The sequence below is a fragment of the Rhizophagus irregularis genome, chromosome 13 (assembly GCF_026210795.1).
Source record: "Rhizophagus irregularis chromosome 13, complete sequence".
Lineage (NCBI taxonomy): Eukaryota > Fungi > Glomeromycota > Glomeromycetes > Glomerales > Glomeraceae > Rhizophagus > Rhizophagus irregularis.
In genome coordinates, this window is record NC_089441.1 from 257,185 (window position 1) to 279,437 (window position 22,253).

At 24.8% G+C, this 22,253-nt stretch overlaps 3 protein-coding genes across 3 annotated transcripts; 2 read left to right on the top strand and 1 right to left on the bottom strand.

Annotated features, from left to right (window-relative positions):
• Positions 1 to 2,834: 2,834 nt before the first annotated feature.
• Positions 2,835 to 3,588, bottom strand: OCT59_004703 (uncharacterized protein; the record flags this gene model as incomplete). The annotated part of the gene is made up of 2 exons (XM_025309682.2): positions 2,835 to 3,431; positions 3,517 to 3,588. 2 exons carry the CDS (start codon positions 3,586 to 3,588, stop codon positions 2,835 to 2,837), a joined length of 669 nt encoding a protein of 222 aa, XP_025165384.2.
• A 5,940-nt stretch (positions 3,589 to 9,528) lies between these two features.
• On the top strand, positions 9,529 to 11,381 carry OCT59_004704 (uncharacterized protein; the record flags this gene model as incomplete). The annotated part of the gene is made up of 4 exons (XM_025328716.1): positions 9,529 to 9,553; positions 9,626 to 9,822; positions 10,213 to 10,555; positions 10,642 to 11,381. The coding sequence occupies 4 exons, from the start codon at positions 9,529 to 9,531 to the stop codon at positions 11,379 to 11,381; spliced, it is 1,305 nt and encodes a 434-aa protein (XP_025165385.1).
• Positions 11,382 to 20,015: 8,634 nt separating this feature from the next.
• Positions 20,016 to 21,086, top strand: OCT59_004705 (uncharacterized protein; the record flags this gene model as incomplete). Its single annotated transcript, XM_066137872.1, has 8 exons — positions 20,016 to 20,112; positions 20,191 to 20,202; positions 20,287 to 20,328; positions 20,399 to 20,467; positions 20,534 to 20,587; positions 20,668 to 20,703; positions 20,774 to 20,842; positions 20,907 to 21,086. 8 exons carry the CDS (start codon positions 20,016 to 20,018, stop codon positions 20,915 to 20,917), a joined length of 390 nt encoding a protein of 129 aa, XP_065997070.1. The 3' UTR covers positions 20,918 to 21,086.
• Between the last annotated feature and the right edge of the window lie 1,167 nt (positions 21,087 to 22,253).

The window sequence follows — 22,253 nt, forward strand, 5'->3', positions numbered from 1 at the left end:
AAAAATACATTAAAAAAAGGTGTTACATTACTAAGGTATAATTTTATAAAACTGGTAAAACTAAAACATTGCCAAAAAAAAAAAAGATTTTTTTATTTTATTTTTTTTAAAAACATTATTTTGTTAATCTAAGCAAGAATTTACCATATATTATATAATAGTACAAAAAAACCTTGTAAAATTTGCAAAATTCGCGAATAATTGGTGTAAAGTTACCTAAAATATGAGCTGGAATGGTGACTTCCTCCAAAGTAAACTCTTTAAATTTTATAGCAAACGAAAAAAAATTTTTTTTTGTGACATATTCACGTTTTGCATTATTGATTGGTAAAGTATGGTTACATTAAGCATGACTTATGTAAGACAAAATCAGAGTTGAAATGTGCCGATCGACGTCATTCATATAAGAACTTGCGACGGATCTACTAATCAATTTTGTATCGTTGAGTGGCGGATTGGCAATTAATATACATGTATGCTAGAGACATGATTCCACATTCATTTGAAGGGGGAAAATGAGACCTATTTAATGATTAAAAATTACATGATTAAATCACTAGTTGATGAATAATTTCGTCCAATTTATTAATCTCCAATTTTTGAGTTTAATCATTAATATATCACATGTAGTGATTCAATATGTTTCGGTCTTTTATTCTAAAAATAGGATAGATTTTCTTCTTTTAAATGAATGTAAAATAATTTATTTAGCATATGTGTATGAGTGATTTACTTCAATCAACAAAATTTAAATTATACAGTATTTCTTACATAATAAAAAATTATAGAATTCTTTTCTTTAAGAATGACTCCTACAAAATAATCCTAAAAGAAATAGGAAAATATATATATAGTTAGTTTATAATAAAAAGAAAAAAAAATCTTCAAAATGCTTATTATAATAATCATCATGTATTTTTCCTAAAAAAATTTCCTAATTTTAGGAATTTTACATAATCCTAAATTTACCCCTGAAAATAACCCTTTCTGGAATGAAAACTATGGCCTTTTATTTTCAAATTAAACATGTTTTAATAAGTGGAGTGGCAGCATGTTGGCAGTACTTTTTTTTTAAAAAAAAAACCATGAAAACTATAAATAATAATAACCATTGATATGATTGAATTATTGATAATTTAAAGCATATAAAATTAAAAAAATTGTATTTTTATTTACTGAATTTTTACGTACAACCCACAGTTTTGATCCCAAAAGGGTGATTCTCAGGGGTAATTTAGGATTATGTAAAACTCCCGAGAATTAGGAAATTTTTTTAGGAAAAAATACATGATTATCTTATTATAAAAAGAAGAAAACCCCCAAAATCCTGTATTGAAAAACTAATTCTTTTATTCTGTAAAAATATAAAATATTTGGTCAAAACATTTAACTTGTTACTTTATCAATAGGCTGTTACGGAAGTAAACCTCTAAAAAATAATAAAAAGTAGCTGCATTAAATAAGAACAATGAAACGGAAACCGTTAAAGTCCGTCGCGCTTATTTACCCGGCATCTTTTTTTATTAAAAAAAAAATTGTTTGCATAAAAAATACGTAACCAAATAAAATAAGAAAATCATAAGTAGAAGGCAAAAGCAGGGGTAATTAGTGAGGTGACGTCAGCGGATGGACAGAAGGAAAATTTCATGGGTTAATCCAAAATTGTTAGCCTTCGTTACGCTCCGGACAATAAATAAAAATAAAAATAATCATAAAGTATAATATTACTAGGAAACGGGAACCGTTGTAAGTCCGGAGCGAAAAACTAAAATTTGCGATTTTATTGGGTGACGATCACGTGGCGGACAGAGAAATTACGTGATCGATTTTTTTTCATAGTGCGTAGACATATATTGTCCTTCGATTCGCTCCGGACAACTATTTTATGAGAAACTTTAACAAAAATTATTTTGTAAAGCGTCTAAAAAGAGTTTGATTTTTGCTTTGTGGCGCTATCAAATTAAAATAGTAAAGATACCACGAATTTAATAAAGATGCGGCACACTTGAGTTAGATAAATACATAATACAAAATTACACGTCTAATTTAGATTTTGCAATTTATTTTTTACATATCACTTCGTTAAATTATTATTTTTTTTTTTAATGAAAAAAAAGTGATCGGCAAAGTGATCTACACTGTGATAATACGAAAGCCCGCTACGAAATAAAAAAATTCGTTTTTTTTTTATTAATAAAATTCCAGTTTTTTAATAAAAATCATTTTTTTAAAATTTAATTAATGAACCAAATTTTTTTTTGCTTAATAAAAAAATCATTTTTATAAAAAATCAATATTATTTGAAAAAAAGGATGTTTGTCATAGTACGAGACTGAAATTATCTTCTAAATTAGAAACAATAGCATTGAAAATTAACAGAATTTCAGTCAAGGTTTTGATTGTCAAGATTTTAGACCATCAGGATTCCGTGACCATCAGGAATTTCAGGTGTACCATTTTCGCTGACCAGTAAATAATATTTTCCTTCTGTATCACCTAAATTATATTTAAAATTTAATAATTATTAAAAAAAGGTTCATGTGAATAGGTTTTTGATTTGATCGTGTTTATCGGTCTTATGGCTGTCGGGATTTACTTAAAATATACCGAAAATAAAAAATTATATTCAAATTATAAATAATGTAAACTTAAATTATAACTAAATTATACTTAATTTTTGCCATTTCTTAATACAATTTAAGTATAAAATAAAATTTAAGTATAAATTCTTTTAATAAGGTTCAAAAAGAAACAGCAGATACAAGTAAAAAAATAATTGTAAATAAACATAGATAAATAAATAAATAAATATATATACATCTATATATCAGTATTTAGAATGACCTTGGTTTAATCTTAACCTTTAATTCACGACAAGAGTTAATAAAACCAGATTCATATTTAATTGGTGCGTCATAATCCACCAAATCAACATCATAACTTCTGTAAATACATGCTATTAAACATTTTAATTCTATAATTGCCAATTTTCTTCCAGGACACATTCTAATTCCACCTCCAAACATAGAATAAGTATTTTTAAGTTTTTTCTTTTCAAGTAAATATTTATCTTTATCACTTTCTTCAACTTTATAAAATCTTTCAGGATCGAATTTTTCAGGATCTGTCCAATAATTTTTATTTTTCATTATTGAGCCAAAATACATATGAAATACAGATCCTTTTGGCCATTCACATCCTCCAACGTTATCACTTTCAGAACTTACGCGACCGATCATAAAAGCTACAGGACTATGCCGATTTACTTCTTTGATAACTGCATCGCAATAATGTAATTCTTCAATTTCTTTAAATGTTATAGGTTTTGTTGAGTCATTTCCAAAAACTTCATCTAATTCTTGACGTAATCGTTTTTTTACTTCAGGATGATGTTCGAGAAAATATACGACAAAGCAAAACACACTCGCCGACTATAATTTAAAAAGAAATGAGTTTATATAGGATATTATTTTTTTTTTAAAAAAAAAAAAAGATTAAAATTTTTAATTTACTTACAGTATCAGTTCCTGCGATAATCGACTCGAATATATTACCAAAAATCTCTTTATCTACCATTGGTCTCGACATATCTACATCGTCACTATGTTTAATAATATTTATATCACGTGGAGTATTTGCGGTTATATGTGACGTTAATATATCATGACGAAGAGGTTGATCTAATGGTGTATTCTCAATTTCATATCTTCTTTCTTTAATAATTTTTCTTATTCTATTAAAAAGAGTTTCCTTATTTTTTAATAACATCTTTATTTTTTCTCGGAAAAATGGAACATTATTACGTATAAACTTATTAAGAACAAAAAAATAACCAACACCACTCATATAAGTTTCGATTGATTGAACAAATTCTTCAGAATATTCCATTTTTGCTTGTTCAGTTTTATCTAAAGTCTTAATACTTTCAGGATCAACAACTGTATAATAAAAAGCAGCAACGGAATTATTTTTTACTCCAGTTGCAATATTAAAAATAATTTCATTTGTAAATCTATGCATCCATTTTCCAAGATCCAATTCTTGATTTTCACCAATTTTATTCCAATAAATTTCCATTTCTTTCCATAATTCATATGTCCATTCTATAGCTTGATGATTAAAACTTGGTGTTAACATAGCCTGAGTAAAAAATTGACGATTAAATTTCCAAGATTTGGGTACATTATTATGGCCAACTCCTACTGCACTAACTCCATATTCAACAAGTCCTTCTGTATTATTAAATCTAATAGGATATTTAGTTTTTGTTGAAGTTGTATTCATATTTTCAAGTAGATCTGGTCTACATAATACGACTATTCGTTGTCCTGCATAATTTACTTCAAACATGTCGCCATATTGTTTATGCAATAATTTATACCATTCACCTAAACTATAACCAATTTTTTGATGAATGTTACCAACAATTGGAAGTGGGATAGGACCTGGTATAGGATTTATACGAGTGAAATAACGATAATAAAAATGAGATACATAACCGATTATAAAAAGTATTAAGAGAGAGGGTATGTCAGAAAATCCGAACGGTAATATATTAATTGCCATTGTTATTTTTTGATTTTATTTTTATTTTATTTTATTTTTTTTTCTTTGAAGATACGCTCTTTATATAGCTTAAAAATTCGACATCACCCCATATTTTTTTTTTTCGTGAAGCTGTTGTGCAAAGATTATTATTAATTCTAAAAAAAATTTCATTTAATTCATTTCGAGTTCTAATTGAAAAAGTTATAAAAAATTTGTCGATTGTCGATCATATACCAAAATTTCCGTTATAATATGGAATATGGGAGAGGAGCAAGGAGCTATTATCACAGAGAATAATGGGTGATGAGTGATCGGCTATAAAATTTGCCATTTACACACTTACCTAATTTATTACATAAGAATTTAAATGAAACGCGAGTGATTAATTTCCGGTCAGGCTAAGATCGGCATTCTCGTCATAATTAATCCGGTCGCACCCGATTGGCAATAAATAAGCAATTACGAAATTCTTTTTTAATTTGCAAAATTAAATCTTAAATGTAAACAAAACTTAAGAAGAATAAGTTAAAAAATTATGCACTTAATATTGTAAAAAAGGAGTTCACATTATACACATCAAAAATTCTATCATGTTTCATGTTTGATAACCACTAAAATTATGAAAATTTGTTAATATGCTGTAGAAAAATAGAAAAAGTTATGAAATTATAGTCATTTAGATCACATATTAATTTTTATAGGTAAAATATCTATTGTTTACTATACCCTTTATATGGAACATGATTTTGGACTTCTGCATAATAACACAATTATTGGGTATGGTGGTTAAAATATCATCCAAACTGCTTAGCAATTTCAATTTCCTATCCCATAACTATTATTTATTGAACTGGAATGATATTTTAACCACCATACTCCAATTATGCAGACGTCCAAGATCATGTTTCATATAAAAAATAATAAATGAATTCTATAAGCTTATTCATGTATTTTATCTATAAAAATCTAAATGACATAATACGTCAAAATATCAAAATAATAATTTATCTAAAAAATATCAGTGCGTTAAAGACGAAATGTTAGCCAATAGGAAAAAGTTTAAATCTGGTGACCGAGGCCCAAATTACTACTGTAATTTAAGCAGCTCCAATTTTAAATATTAAATAATAAAGACTTTAATATGCAATCAAGAATCATTTATTAAAAGCAAATGAATAATATAATTTCTTAATCTTCATAAATATTTTGCAATAGTGTACCTACTACGTCTGAAATTTGATGGTGTGTGCGCCGCGTCACAGTGATATATACAAATCAGAAAATCGCGATCATCGTGTCGTGCTAGTCGATCGTTGTTACCCGCGGAAAAGAATTGGGGCGGTATTGTCATAAAAAGTGTACCATTTCATTTTATCTGATAATGCAGTATTATGCACATTATTCTTTATTACTAGAATTAAATTAAACTTCATATTCTTTTTTTAAAGATTCCGGAGATTTTTCCATTTTTAATTTGTATTGCTTTTACCTTTACCTTTTCTTCATTCAAATCAACATGAACTTGAAACATTATACCATTTATTATAAAATTATTTTTCACTATATAAAAGTTTATTGGCTGCAACTATATTTAGCTTCATCTGCAAATACTTATCTTTGAATTAACAAATAGGAAGTAGTTTAGTATGGAAAAATGATTTAGTGGTATGCAACATAATCTTATTATTAAATCCCATTATTGTTATAAGATATATATATATACGATAGAGTTTGTATCCGTACATCCGGATATCCAATTTTTGTGTTATCCGTTTATTTAGAATCAGTTGGGAATTGGGATAATCCGGATATTGTACCGTCATAAAGACGTTTACCACCACAAGCTACAAAAATAAATTTTATTAAATTCGATAAAAATTATAACAATTATAACAATTACCGAGTTTCATAATAAAATTAAAGATAATAATAAACTGAAATATTCAAATTCTGAATCTAATTCCAAGAAAATTCTAAACGTCTAATTTAAGCGTTAAAGAACCAATTAAAATAATAATTTCCTAAAATGGAATCTTTAAATAAAAATCAATCGAAATAATAGTTTCTAAAATAAAATATCGAACCAAATATAGAATAGTAAAATGATCAACTACTGTCCATCGCCATTAATGATCCTCATACAACTCCTGAAAATATAAAATAACATAACCAATAAATCACTAGTTTAACATCACACGGACCACCTTAATCCCTTAACCCCATTTGATGAGATAGTTTAAGGCCATTGGACCGCAGTAAAAAAAAATACTTAAAATTTTTTACACTTAAACTAAATATAATGCTGCGCCCCACAATTAATAATTTCACCAGGTAAGTTCAGACGCTAAAATATTCAGAATTCTGTATCCGTTCAATCCGGATATCCGAATATCCGCGGATATCCATTTTTTAACGGATAAAAGTTATAAACTCTGATTCACGAACAACATGTATGTTCTATTATTTAATAGAATAATATAGTTTGTTTTGGTTGAATCATACATTTAACTTCCCATATAAAAGTTATTAACATTATATAATCAAAGTATCTAATTCCATTTATTGTGATTCACTGTAATTTTCAGCTTTTTGCTACAAAAAATTAATTAACAAGTATTACATCTAAGTAAATATATTATGTTATACTGTATTTACATGTTTAATATTGTACAACTCATCAGGCGGTCATAATTGTAATCTTATAAAAGAACTTTCGACAATTGGAAAAGTTCCTGTAAGCACTTACAAACTCTTCAAGATTTTTTTAATTTTAGTTTAATTTCAAACTTTTTTTTTTAGACGATGATTGTTGGAGCGGATATTTCTCATCCTGGTGTAGGACAAAAAGTTGCTGACAATAATATAAAGTTACTTGATTCATTTATGTATGTTATAATGATAGTATTTCTGATATTAAATAAGTTTTATTATTTGACTAATGTTTGAATATTTTTTTCTTATATGTAGAAAATTTTATTACATTTAATATTATTAAATATGTAAAATATGTGTAAAAGTGTAGATTTTCTTCAATAAAGCGTGAATAAAGTTGTTTTTAAATACAAAAACACTATCTTTACTATAATTTATTAAGTTCTTCGTTTTTATTAAAAAAAATTGGAAACAAAAAATATCGTGAAAAATCTAATTTAAATGTTATAAAAAGCCAATCAAAACTCGGACGTCACATCACAGTCACGTGCCCGAGCTTTTACGGTTCTACTGGTAGTTAATGTTGATCATCACGTGAAATTAAAACCCACTCCGGCCCACGAATAGAAATATGACAGAAACAATTCCGGACCTATACATTATGCATCATTCCACACCTGACAGTATTTACGTGTGGTGTCCACGGACGAAAGAACATACGTGAGATTGAATATGTTAGAACTTCCTTTTTATTATAGCTTCTGTTCGCTCTTCTTTCTTTGTTTATTTTTTACTTTCCGTAGCCATTTTTACTCTAGTGCGTGGTGGGCGGGATGTGCTTAGCACTTCCCTCCACGGGATTATTTTCGACACCAGGGTGGCGCTGTCAAATTTGGCAGTTTGGTTCACGGTTTAATTTAGAATTACTTTAGGCTTACGTATAGTTCGTCCCTGTAATTTGTATCGTGACTTTGTTCACATGGAAATTAAAAATAAAAATAAAAATAAAATAAATCACGTGAAATTAAACCAGTGAACGGGATTTTACTAACTGAGACCTATAAGAAAAAAAAAGGAACATTAGTAAAGTCTTACTTAATGTTCCTTAAATACTTTTATTCACCATCCCTTCCATAGTTTATTTCAAATTTCCAAAGTCCAATAATTCAAGACAACCAAGGATTCTAATAGAAATATTAGCAAGTTCTTATAACATTTCCTTAAAGTCTCTACCATAATTCTTCACACTCAATCCTCATCTTATTTCTAAACAAAATAAATCATAATGGTACCTAAAATAATTTTTTTTTTAATAAAAATATTCCAAATTATAAAAAAAAAAGAATAAATAAAAAGAATTTGCTATTTTTTTTTTACTGAAGCTTTTTATATAAAAGTGATTTTAAAAAATTATGAAAGTTTAAAACCATGAAAACAAAAGCTCAAAAAACATGAAATATATTAAACTAAACAACATGAATAAAGTTAAGACTTTTTAGTTATCAGTGGTTGACATTGCAGATCATAATTTTTTTATTCACAAAGTTTCTTAAAAGATTCATATTTTTCAAATAAAATTAAAAAGAAACTTTGAATAAGAATGATTACTAATGATTACCAAAGATAACTGTGATTTAATACTTATAACAATTAGATTAATAGCATTATAATGATTTGTATAGGATATTAAGTTAGTAAAGTTATATAATTATGACTTATAAAACTAGTTTATGTTATTGATAATATTTCACATCAATAACAGAAATAATGTGTATTACTAATAATGATTACCAAGGATGACTATAATTAAAAAAGATTACTCACAATTACAAAGCAGAGGCAATGAGTTATTATAATTAAAATATATTTTAAACATCAAATATGGCTTACATTAAATATGATTAATAATAAATGATAAACTTTGAATCATATGACTCATAATTCATTAAAATTACATATATGATGCATAAGTAATTCATAATATGTGCTAACTGTATCCATGTATGAATACAACAATATATCATACTTATAACAATTAGATTAATAGCATTATAATAATTTGTATAATAGGATATTAATTTAGTAAACTTATATCATTATAAATAATGTGTCAGATTGACAAATGATAATTTGCATTGATGTATCAATCTGAATCATTATTACATTCAAGAACATTATTTATTTATTTAAAAACCCTCTAAAGTTAATTAAATTCTATAAATTTTCTGAAAATTATCATTGAACACTAAAATTAAATACTAAATTTATTTTACTTTTGAACCATTTGTTATCAATTTCACTTTTTTAGATATATTAAATATAATCAATATGAGTGTATATCCTGGTCAAGATAGTAAGTTTATTAAACAATATTTCAACTTATGGTAAATTTTAGCTTTTTACTAACTAATTCTTTGGCTTTTAGCTCTCATCTCTTATTTAAAAAAACAAAGCAATAAATCATATCGTGGATTCTTGAAATTACACCATGATATTATTATGAATTCATTAACTTCAGATCTCAAATGGTATAATCTGGATAATGCTTGGGCTAGTAATTATATAAGAGAAGCAGAAAAGATTTTTGTAGATCAACAAGTTATTGAAACATTAAAAAAAAGGGTGTGTATTTTTTTTTATTTTGCAGAGATAGGGTAACTCTTAAGACGAGCCACATGCAAGATGACTAGTTGATTGAGTTTGAACATATGCCATAATGGAAAGCCACATGTAATGATGATTTCAGTTTACTAACTGAGTTTGAGTATGTGTCTTGGATGTGCTATATGTAAAGATGACAAGATTACTGAGTTTATCAACCATGTGCTTCGACTTCTGAGAATTACTGTTTGGAGACACTTGGTAACCACTCCAAGCTCAATATTCAGGCACCCTAACTTTGTTGTTGGTAAAAGTCTGTTAATTCTGGAGGAGGAATTGACTATGTACCTTCTTTTACTACTAAATAATAAATTTTACACACTGCTAACAATATTTTCTTTTTATTAATAGATTAATATAGAACGTTTAGAATATAAAAAGGAATTACAAGCATATTGGCAAAGGGTAATCAAAGAATATGAAAAAGAGAATTTAGTTCCTAAAAAGAAATCACATTCAAAAGATACAATTAAAGTACTTACCAAAGATCTTTCTGAAACTTCTCAAGTAAATTGTAATAAAAGAAATAATAATGATACAGAATATTTATTAGAACTTAAAAAGAAACAAAATCAAAATGAAAATTATATGACAAAGCAAGATGAATATCCTGAAACTTCTAAAGTAAATCAAGAAGAAATTAATAAAAGCACTAAAAGAAATAATGATAGTGATATAGATAATTTATTTATTGGTAAGTTTACCTACTATCATTATTAAATTGCAATTATTTTTTTATTTTTATACAATTTACTAACTTATGCATTCAAATATTAATAGAACTTAAAAAGAAACAAAAACAAAATGATGATCATATAAAAATAGCTGAAGATATTCTTCATATTGCTTTGGCATATGAAGATCTTATTTCAGATAATATCACCAGGTTTACTGAACTTCTGAAAGAAACATTATTAACAAGGTCACGAATGTCATTAACTTCAGCAAATGAATCAGTTCTCCAAGTAACTGTAGAACTTCTTTTGCCATCAAAATATCATGTTCCTGAACTTTGCTTAATAATGAATGCTGCAATGAGTAAAGGAAATGGTAGATTTGGTTTCCTTGATGTTTTTGTTCTAGGAGAAAGCTATATCAGTATAGAATTAAAATATATTCCACTAACTGGGTTAGTGAGCAATATTAATGGAAAACAAACAAAAGATTTTAATGCAAATGAATTAAAAGAATTAGATGAAATACTTGAAAAAGAAGAGGAGGAGATTTTATTAAAAAGACAATATAAATATTATGATAAAAAAGCTAATAAATATAAACAAACAACTATAAATGAGATATTATACAAAGGAATGAAGCAGCTAAGAAGATACATAGAAGTAATTGCAAAAGGACAAGCAAACAAAGATTCCATGGGAGTATGTGATAAACGAATTAAGATAATTAATTCAAATCCTAACAAGTTAATAGGATTTGTTATTGTGGTAGTAGGATTTCGTCAAATTATATGGAGATCTGTTGGTGAAAAATTAACTAATTATAAATATATTAAGATTAAATAGAATATATATATATAAATTAATTAATATCATACTATTAGTTAGAATAATTATTTACTTATTTTTAACTTTTTTTTTCTAATCTTATATTATATACCTATAAAACAATTCTCACCACTTATTAATTTTAGTGATTTAATTTTTTTTTAGATCATGTTACATTTGATTATCTTACTTTAAAATTTTTTTACTTCTTATTATTAATTTTTTAAAATATTTTTAATACTTATTTCCTTACTCATTATTTTCAGCATTTAATTATATCTTAAATTATTATTTTTCTTAAATATTTTTAAAGCTTAATAAACTGCAATACAAAAAATCTCTGGCAGTGGCATATAACATTTAATTATATCTTACTTTGAAATTATTATTTTTTTTATAGATTTTTAATTCATTTATTTTCAGTGATTTATTTTTTTAAATTATTACTATGCTTGATTAATAATAAAATAATAATAAATCAATAAAATTGATATCTTTTTTAAAATTTTTATATTTTTTTCAATATTTAGCTATATACTCCATAGTAAATTGTAAGTTCATAGTACTAAAATGTATTAAAGCAATAGTAATAAATAACTTATTTTAGAAAAAATAAAATAAGTAATTTGATCAGATAGTCAAAATTTTATAATGTGTCCATTTCAATTTTCTCGTTCATCCTGAGCGTCTCAAAGATCATATAATGTCTAAGATTTTTCATCTTACCCCGTAACTTATATGTTAACCAGGAAAAAATTTTTAGAAATGAGCTATTGAATTTTTCATAAATTAATCTGCGTATTTTTGCCTATACTATATATTTCATAATAAATTAAAAAAGTGATATCAGCTTAAGTCATTCTTCATACATACAATACAGTACTATAAAATACTAATATATTGTTAAAATTCCAAAATAGTATTTGATTCTTGTTTTCAATCATTATTCTGTTTGTTAAAATGGGATTATAAATGTCCTAACTATGAACGTTACTCCACTATGATGGCGATGCATCTGTGTACCCTACCCCTGTATATCAGAATTGATTTAAGATTAAAGTTCAATTTTTGATTAATTAATCATTTCTAATTGATTGTGCACTATTAAATTTGTAGCAGAGCAATTTCAATGATCACAAATTTAATTAAAATAAAATGTTTATTGCATGAGTAACAGTGATTGATAGTAAGTTTATAATTCTGACCAGATTTAGATCTATAACAAAAAGTTTGTAAAAGATACTTTAAATTGTTTATCTGAAACCTCATGATTTAGAATTTCGTAATTTGGGCTAGAACTATACAAATTCAAATTATAAAATTAACCAAAAAATATATTTTTATAAACTCTACGTAAATTATTATATAAGTTATATCACATATTAATTGAATTTGGGCATATGAAATATCGTAGCACAGAAAATGTGTTAAAATATATTCAAATTTCATAGTGTTCAAGTGAAAATGAAATAATACAATTTAATTATTATAACTCATTATAAATAACTTACTTCATTGTAAAAATTGGTAACTTAATTTACCAAATGTAAAATAATGAATAATATTCTGTTAATGGAAAATTAGTAATCAGGATTTGTAATTATTCATCTTATTGTAAATATTAATAACTATGACTCATTATTATTTTATTGAAAGGATGGAAATTAGTATTTGTAATTATTCATATTATTATAAATATTAATAATTATGACTCATAAATTTTTATAAATAGGAGTAGTTTTGAACCTTTATAAGCATTTTTATAATGTTCAGAATGTAATTATTAGTTATTCTTGTAGAATCCTGTTAATACCACCCACCTTATTCTTAACAATATTAACAGAAATTTACTGATATTAGGTGAGTTATTGTGTTCAATCAAGCTTTAATTGCAATGAAGGCTTTTTTACGATTTAGTTCATGGGTCTGCTCACGTATATATATGTCTAAGGTTTTCCAAATATATTTATTTGTCGGGATTCTTTGTGAGTCTAGATGAAATCTGGTATATATGCCTGAGTAAGCGTGGATGAGCGTTCTGATATCAGCCTAGTAATTCAATAACTCATTTATCTGAGTGATCATAAGATAACCTTTTTATTTCTATTTATAGATCATTATTGATTATTTAATTATCTCCCAAGTTATTATCAAGACCAAGTAGAAACCCAAAAAAATTCTTATATATAGGTGAAGTCCCAAAAGATTTTTTATTAATAACAGCTTTAGTTTTTTGTAATTAGTTACTAACTTTATTATTACACAAAATTTTTTTTTAAAATCAATATAAACATGTAATTTTAAAAAATTAGTTAATATTATATTAATATTTTACAAAATTATTATTTTTTTTTTTAAAAAAAAAATGTAGGAAAATTGGCAGAAAAATGATTAAGATTTTTTCAATTAAATTGAACACTGGATAAATAGTTTGTCATAAAAATCAAAAAAAAAATTGATATTTTTTACAATATTTTATATATAATAATTGAAGAAATTGTTGATTTAATTAATAATAGATTATTATAACCAAATCCATATTTAAAATTCTCTAAATAATCAGATCTTGAATAAAAATTTTAATTACCCGGATTTTTGTAATTCTGGCCAAAATCGCCTTAATTGGTTTAGTTAAATAATAATTTATCGAGTAAAATGAGTATCAAAAGATGAAATTGAACAGATTCTAATACATTTAATTGTTCAAATACATTTAAGATTGACGTAATATAAAATAATAAGTATTTTCATAATATTAAAGTTTTTTCGAAAATGATTTTAAAAAATCAATCAATTACAGTATTATTGCGGTAAAATTTTTAAACCAATTAGTCGATTAATGATCGGCATAATTCTGGCCAGAATTATTATTGACCAGAATTCTGCCGATCTGTATGACTCATCGAAAATAAATTGGACGATATAGTGTTCTTTTTTTTAATATGCATATATATTAAACAAATAATTTAGTTTTATTTTAAAAGATCATGTCATGCGGAGATATTAATGATCATGCTAAAAAATAGAAAATTTATGTATTAGACGAAATTAATCTTCAACCAGTAATTCAACTAATGCAATTTTTAATTACTGGATAGCTTTCATTCTCCGCTTTCAAATGATTGTAGGATCATAATAATTTTCCATTCCAAATTAACAAACAACAATTTGATATATCTGTTTCTAAAATTTTATTAAAATTTGAAGTAAAATGAGGGACTTTAATATGTTCCATTATTTAAAATTAAATCAAATATAATTCTTAAGTTTGAATAATATTTATTATGTGAAATTTTAATCCGCCAAGACTTTTGCAATGTATAAAATCGTTAAATCAAAAGTTATTACATATAAAAGTTGATCAATAACAAATAGATTTAATAAAAATAATTATGTTCAAATTACCAACTAGACAGGAATATTTTAATATATAGAATTTTTCAAAAAACAAAATCTCACAACGGTACTTATATCGTGTGATAAAATTGAAATGATCGGCAAAATTCATATGATAAAATTGGAAAGCCCGCTATATTTTCCATTATTAAGTTATCCTAAAATGAAATGGTCCAAGTGAAAATAAAAATTTAATTAAATGGGAATTTAGAAAAGCTAAATAAAAATTTTTAAGTTTAAAACAGATGGTTTCCAAGTTTCTACGTATAATACCATATAATACCTTTGAAGATATCGTGATAATGAACAATTTGATAAATTCTAATGGGATCATTTCGTGAGAAATTTTGTTTATTATTAATGAAGTTGTTTTCGGTAATTATAATTAACTTTGTTTAACAAAAACGATCGTAATATAAAAATTATTTGCATATTTAAATTTGAATAAGTTGTATGTGTTTAATTAAGAAACTTTTTTTTTAAATAATAAAAATTACAAAATGTGAAATTCCTGATTTAAATTATATAATAGTCTCAAAGCTATGCGACATTAACGCGTAAAAGTAAAAATTATTTTTTCATATAAAAAATATACTTTCGCATAAATCATGACTTCATTATGTATTTATTGCTATTACAAAAAAAGTATATGAAAAAATATTACTTTCCTTTTTTTTTAATTACTTTCATATAAAAAGTGACCAATGCAATACCCGATAAGAAATTTTTTTCTCTATAATTATCACAATGTCTCCAAAGTATAGGTTCCTTTTGCAAGTAAGTTACGAAGCCTATTGGCCATAGACTATTCAGTACTTCAGGCAATAAAACACTGGTGAAGTATACTGCAAGAAGTCGCTTCCAAAGACTTGCTTCTTCTTCGCTTTCTTGTGTGGCGCAGCAACAGGAACTGTAAGATATATTGCTAATGCGTGCAACTGGTTCATAAAAATTATTAACAAAGTAATACCATTGTACAACTTGCATAAATTTTTATTCTTAATAAGGGCTAATTTCCTGCTTATTGAAATAATACACTAAAGAATAAAGATTATCCAAGTGACGGATGAACGGAACGTAGCACCGCTTCGACGCTGTAAGACTGGGGTCGATGGTCTTACGTGAATATTCCTTTATTAAATATAATAAAATATTAATTTTCTCGATTATCTTCCCACTATTGGGGAAATACATAATAGTATCAACCTAAATATAAATTATCTAAAAATAAAATAAAACATGATAAAAATAATAAAATAATAAACTAAAAATAATATAAAATCATAAATTCATCAAAGAAAAATTAAATGTTGAAAAACGATAATTCCCCTTCCGTTTTTCAAAAATAAGATTATTCCCTTAATAAAAATTCACCAAAACCCATTTTCAAACATTATTTCATCAATAAAATATTATAAAATTCATCGAATTCCCAAAATTCCCATCCCAAAATATGAAAATAAAATGAAATTCACGAATAAAATCAATAAAATAACTTGTTGCCCCGGTGAAACCACAAGAGTAACTTAGGTTAAATTACCAAATAGAATTCATAAATTATTAAGAAATGTACTTTTTCATCATAAGAAAATAGTATAAAAGAATCGAATATTAGGGAATGTGCAAAATATAATAATTTAAGGTCCAAAATTTAAGGTCGAAGATTATGTCCAAAATGGTCAAACTTCATGTTATATACTTATATGTCCTCTTCTCTAACTCATTATCGTCATCTTTCCACGTGATTATTTCATCAATTTGTGATCAACATACGTAATTCCTTCCAAAATTATGATCATTAAATTAACAATAACCAATAAGATAAATTATAATCTTCATTAAAAAATTGACAATCGTCATAAAAGTATCCCGCAGTTGATAAATATTATATCATCATTTCCATTTTGTTAACCAATAAAATCCATTATTCCCTTAATTATTAAAATGATATACAACACTAAACTTTGTATATAATCAATTTAACCTCATGACCCAGGAGGTTTTTATACGTATTTCACTTTAAAACATTTCAAAATTCGTAGGTTATGTACCTACAATAAATAAATTGCTGTGGTTTATAATTAATATGATCCCGGCATTACTGTAATGCCGTGAGCCCATGAACCTAGTGAATTATTAGTATAAAATTTTTAGTATTATAATTGTGTAATGTTACAAGTGTAACATCTGTAACGATTTTTGTGTTCACTTTTATTTTTAGATTTAGAATTGGGGAACTAGAATCGAGATATTTCTATAATAAGAAAAGGATTTGAAGATCGAAAATTGAAAATTTTGGAAAATTAATATTTACGAAAAGTGAAAAACGACATTTTTGAAAGGATATTTTGTGAGGAAAAAGATTTGTAAGTCAAAAAGTGGAAAAATCAAAATTGAAAAGTTTAAAAATGAAATAATTTTATGAACTTAGAAAATATTTTAGTGAAAAATAATGATCGACAGAAATTATAAAAAAGGACAAAATTTGGAAAGAGGATCTATTATTAGAATTTATTAGAAATTATGGTTATACTTTAGAAATTATCTTATGAGCATTGTCATATTAACCTCTTGTAATTTTATTTTATTAATAAAGTATCTTTATGTTAAGACTACGTGATTTATCACGGGCGTAGATCTTACAATACCAATCTCTAAAACTATCCAAGTGACGGCTGATGAACGGGATCGTAACACCGCTTCGAAGTGTAATGTTTGTTATATGACATCAAGAATACAAAATAGTCAACATCATGTCCATAGATTTTGAATCGATATGACCAAAGGAAAGGACACATAATTAAGTGGTGAGTACCATTCCGGATGGACGTTCCGTCCTAAAATTTTTTGACATGAAAAATTTTCAACTCCATTTTTATGATTCATAAACTATACATATTCCGTCGATTTCTATTTTACCAAAAATTATTTAATATTTAAGATTTTTCAATTAAATACCTTTTTTCAACAAAAAATTAATTTTGTAAATTTTTCTGAATGCATCAATTACTTGATGCAGAAATTTCTCAAAAAATCTCTCACATTAGTTTTCTCAAACAAAAATCTATATCTAAAAATTCAAATGGATTTTATTAAACAATTTCCATAGACTTTATAAAAAAATTTCTCGTTAAAAAAAGATTTTTTAAAAAATGAATTTTATTAAATAAAAAGATTTTAGATGAATATTAAAAAGTCTTACAATAAATCACTTTTAATTTGACTTACTGGAAAATTATATAGTAAGTCTATTTATTACAAAATTAGGTCCTAATATTATATATATATTCTTCAGTCCTATTATAGTAAAATTAAACGCTATGTAAAAAGAATTTTTTTTTTCTTTTATTACTAAATTTATTGTAATATGATTTAATTTAATAATAGAAATGAAAATAATACAACATAAAAAACCAAGTACAATTTTTGGAATATAATTTAATATATTTCGTATTTTTTTTTATCATATCTGTTATTTTATTTTTGTAAATTTTTTTAAACTTCATTTATATAACAAAAAAAATATGTCTGACGTTTAGAATTTAGAATAAGTCTTTATATAAATAATTTGGATTGTGTAACATGAAAACCCATGACTTGATTTTTTTAAGTAAGATACTACAAAAAAATAGTCATAATCATTGATTTTTGTTTATCTTCATTAAGTATGACAATCAATTTGTTAAACGCAATTTATATTCACTGAAAAAAAAAATAAAATTATTGATCATACAAATGGTAGTAATATTTTTCTTTTTTTGGTTATGAGGCGTAAAATATTACGCCTCAAGGTCACAAAATTTATGTGGGACAACATGAAATTTTGATCAACAAATTTGCATTTTACTAAACTTAAAATAATTCATTCATTCTCTCTTTCTTATTGATTACATTATGTCCACTCTTCGATATGAATTAATTGGCGCAACAGTTAATAGAGCAACATCATTAACAGATACTAAAATTTACAATGATATACACAAACAATTTGAATTTCAAAAACAAACAGTCCTTGCTGATAAAATTCTTACAAATGATGAAAAAACTTATGCAATAAGATGGATGACTAAAAGTTATGATCGAAATAAAGTTATGTTTAATGATGGTACAAAAAGAATTTGTGAAAATTGTAAGCAAGAATGTTTAGCCACATTATATTGTGAATATTGTGTTCGAAATTATTTAAAAGAAGATTTTTCAAATTGGACATCTGGAAATGATGATATTGATAATTTAATACAGAAATGTCAAATGGAATCACTTATGCCGAGTAAAATAGTTGAATGGATCCCATATAGTAATTTAGAAAATATTAAATATTTAACAAAAGGTGGATTTTCTGAAATCTATACAGCAGACTGGATTAATGGAGTTTATGAAGAATGGGATTCTGAAAAAAAACAATTAACAAGATTTGGAAATTGCGACGCAATATTAAAAAAATTAGAAAATGTTGAAAGTGCAAATCAAAGTTGGTTTGAAGAGGTTTGTATTATTGTATTCCATATTTTATAAAATTGTTGTAATTTTTGTATTAGCACTAGTATTTTACAAATTATTGTCTTTTAGGCTAGATCGCATTTAACTATAAGTAATAAATGGCCAAATGTTGTTCGATGTTTTGGTTTAACGCAAAATCCATCAAATGGAAATTATATGCTTGTAATGATAAAAATGGATATAGATTTAAGAAAATATTTACAACAAAATCATAATCAACTTACATGGAAAGATAGAATGAAAATCATTAATGTAATAACTCGTTCACTTTATTATATTCATAAAGAGAAAGCTATACATAGAGATTTACATTCCGGAAATATATTATATTCACAGTTAAATGATCATTGGTATATTAGTGACCTTGGATTTTGTGGACCTGCTGATAAATGTTCAACAAGTATATATGGAAATCTTCCTTACATAGCACCCGAAGTTATTGTTGGAAGAGAATATACTTTTGCATCTGATATTTATAGTATTGCAATTCTTATGTGGGAAATTTCATCTGGACAAACACCATTTATAAATTATGAACATGAAAATGATATTGTAATGAATATTATTAACGGTATAAGGCCAAAAATTGTGCCAGGAACTCCATTGGAATATAAAAATTTAATGAAAGAATGTTGGGATGCTGATCCATTAAAAAGACCTGATTATAATACATTTTGGAAAAAAATACAAAAAATTAATTTATATTATCAAAATATGTCAGATGAATTATTCAAATCAGAAATGGATAATTTAGAAATGAATAAGGTAGAAGAAAATTATACGAGTAGCAGATTATTTACAAGTAAAATTCACAACTTTGGAAATCTACCTGAACCAAGAAATGCAACAGAAGGTATAAGTGTATAATATTTTATCAATGAATATATTTATTTTAAAATACATTATTAATGTTATCTTTTTATTATAATAGAAGAACAAGAAGGTATAACCGTATAAATAATAATTTCTACCATTTTTTTATTACTATAATAATTTAGTTTTAAATACTTTATTTTACTGCTAATAGTGTTTCATAGTAAATTGTATGATTTTAACATTCCTAACGATTGTAAGTATTTAACAACATTATAGCGTTTAATTATCATATAATGATGTTTAATAATTAATTTTTATTTTAGTTAACGACTTTAATAAATCAAATGAGCGGAATAGCAGCAAATCATCAAAAGTAATTACTATTTTTAGAGGTAATATATTTTAATTATTGTCAAATCGAGATTGATTTATATATTAAATTTATATCTTAATTTTAGATGATAGTGAAAAATTACCCGAAGAATTTAAAAAGTTGCAAATAAATTCAAATAGTAAGTAAATTACTAACAAATGCAAATGAAGTTACTATATCAATTTAATTTATTAGACGCGACTTTTATTTAAAATTTAGATGACGAAAAAGAAAAAACTCAAAAATATGTCGATGGTAGGTGAAAATTTCACGTAATAAAAACAATTTTAATACCATTTTAATTCTATATACTTATCTATTACAGATGATGACGAAGTATATAATAATCCAAACTTTCATTCAAAAGAACAAGATGAACTGGAAATTCCTGATGGTAAGCTCTTAAAATAAAGTAGAAAAAATAAATTGCAAATAATTAATCAATTTTTTATCTTTAGATGGATTTTAAATTGTTTTTTGATAAATCAAATTAACAATATTTTTTTTTTATATGTTAAAGTATTATCATTTATTATTTATTTATCATTGATTATTTAAACACTAAGACTAGAGTACAAAATTCTTAGTTTGTAATTTAAATAATTTTAATAAATTTATTCAAATTATTAAATATATAAATACCATACTATATTGATTTAATAAATTAGTATACTATTTATTTATTCAAATTTTTTAATGTTGTTCTATTATAATAAGAAAAAAAATTAACATTTCGATGGGTAGTAGCTAAAGTTTAGATTCGAATATTCAATAAAATTTATTTTCCAAAAAAAAAAAATCAATAAATATTAATAAACAATGCTATTAAATTACAGAATTATCGAACGTTCTCTAATCTTATTACAAATTATTTCAATTTATTCGCGATACAACAGCCTTAAAAAAAATTCTGGAACACTCGTTTCCAATACCTTTGGTAACATTCGCTTCATAAAATTTTTGTTTAAGATTGGACATAAAATTACGGCGAGAACGGCGAGAGAAAATCTACATATCATTCGGCTTTATCTTTATCCTTGCGTATTATACAAAAACATGAAATTAAAAGCACGGAATATAGTGATTGCTTTCAATAGGAAAATAAGTACGGGAAAGATCTTTAAGCAGGAAGATAAGGAAGATCTTTCAAATTCAAAGAAATTTGCATGTTATTTAGTAACCATTTTTTCTATTTGCGTAATACATGTGATATTTTTTCATGATTGATATTAAGTATTAAAAAAATGCGAGAAAATACTAGTTAAAAAGTTTGAAAGCAAAATTTTTTATTGTATTTTTTCATAAAATAATATGTGAGAATAAAAAATGTAATAGTGTTTAAAGGTTATTGTTAGAGCATTTGAATAGATAAAACGGATAACGTAATAATAATTATTTACTTATTTTTAACTTTTTTTACTTTAACCTTATATTATATACCAATTAATTTTAGTGATATGATTTTTTTTTAGATCATTATGTTACATTTGATTATCTTATTTTAAAATTATTATTTTTTAAAAAAATCACCCATAATTTTTTATTACAAAATTATTATTATTTTTTTCAAATATTTTTAATACTTATTTCCTTACTCATTATTTTTTAAAAGTTAATGAATTGTAGTATCATTTCAGGTTTTTGCCATATTTCCTAAATTTCATAAAGTGTTTGTTTTTTCCTCCACTTCTTCCAGAGTAACACAAGATGTATCTCATGATAAAATAAACTATATAATAAGAATATGTTAAAATTGTTATCATATACAATCAAGCATAGTTTTAGTTGGAATATCTTTAAGTCCT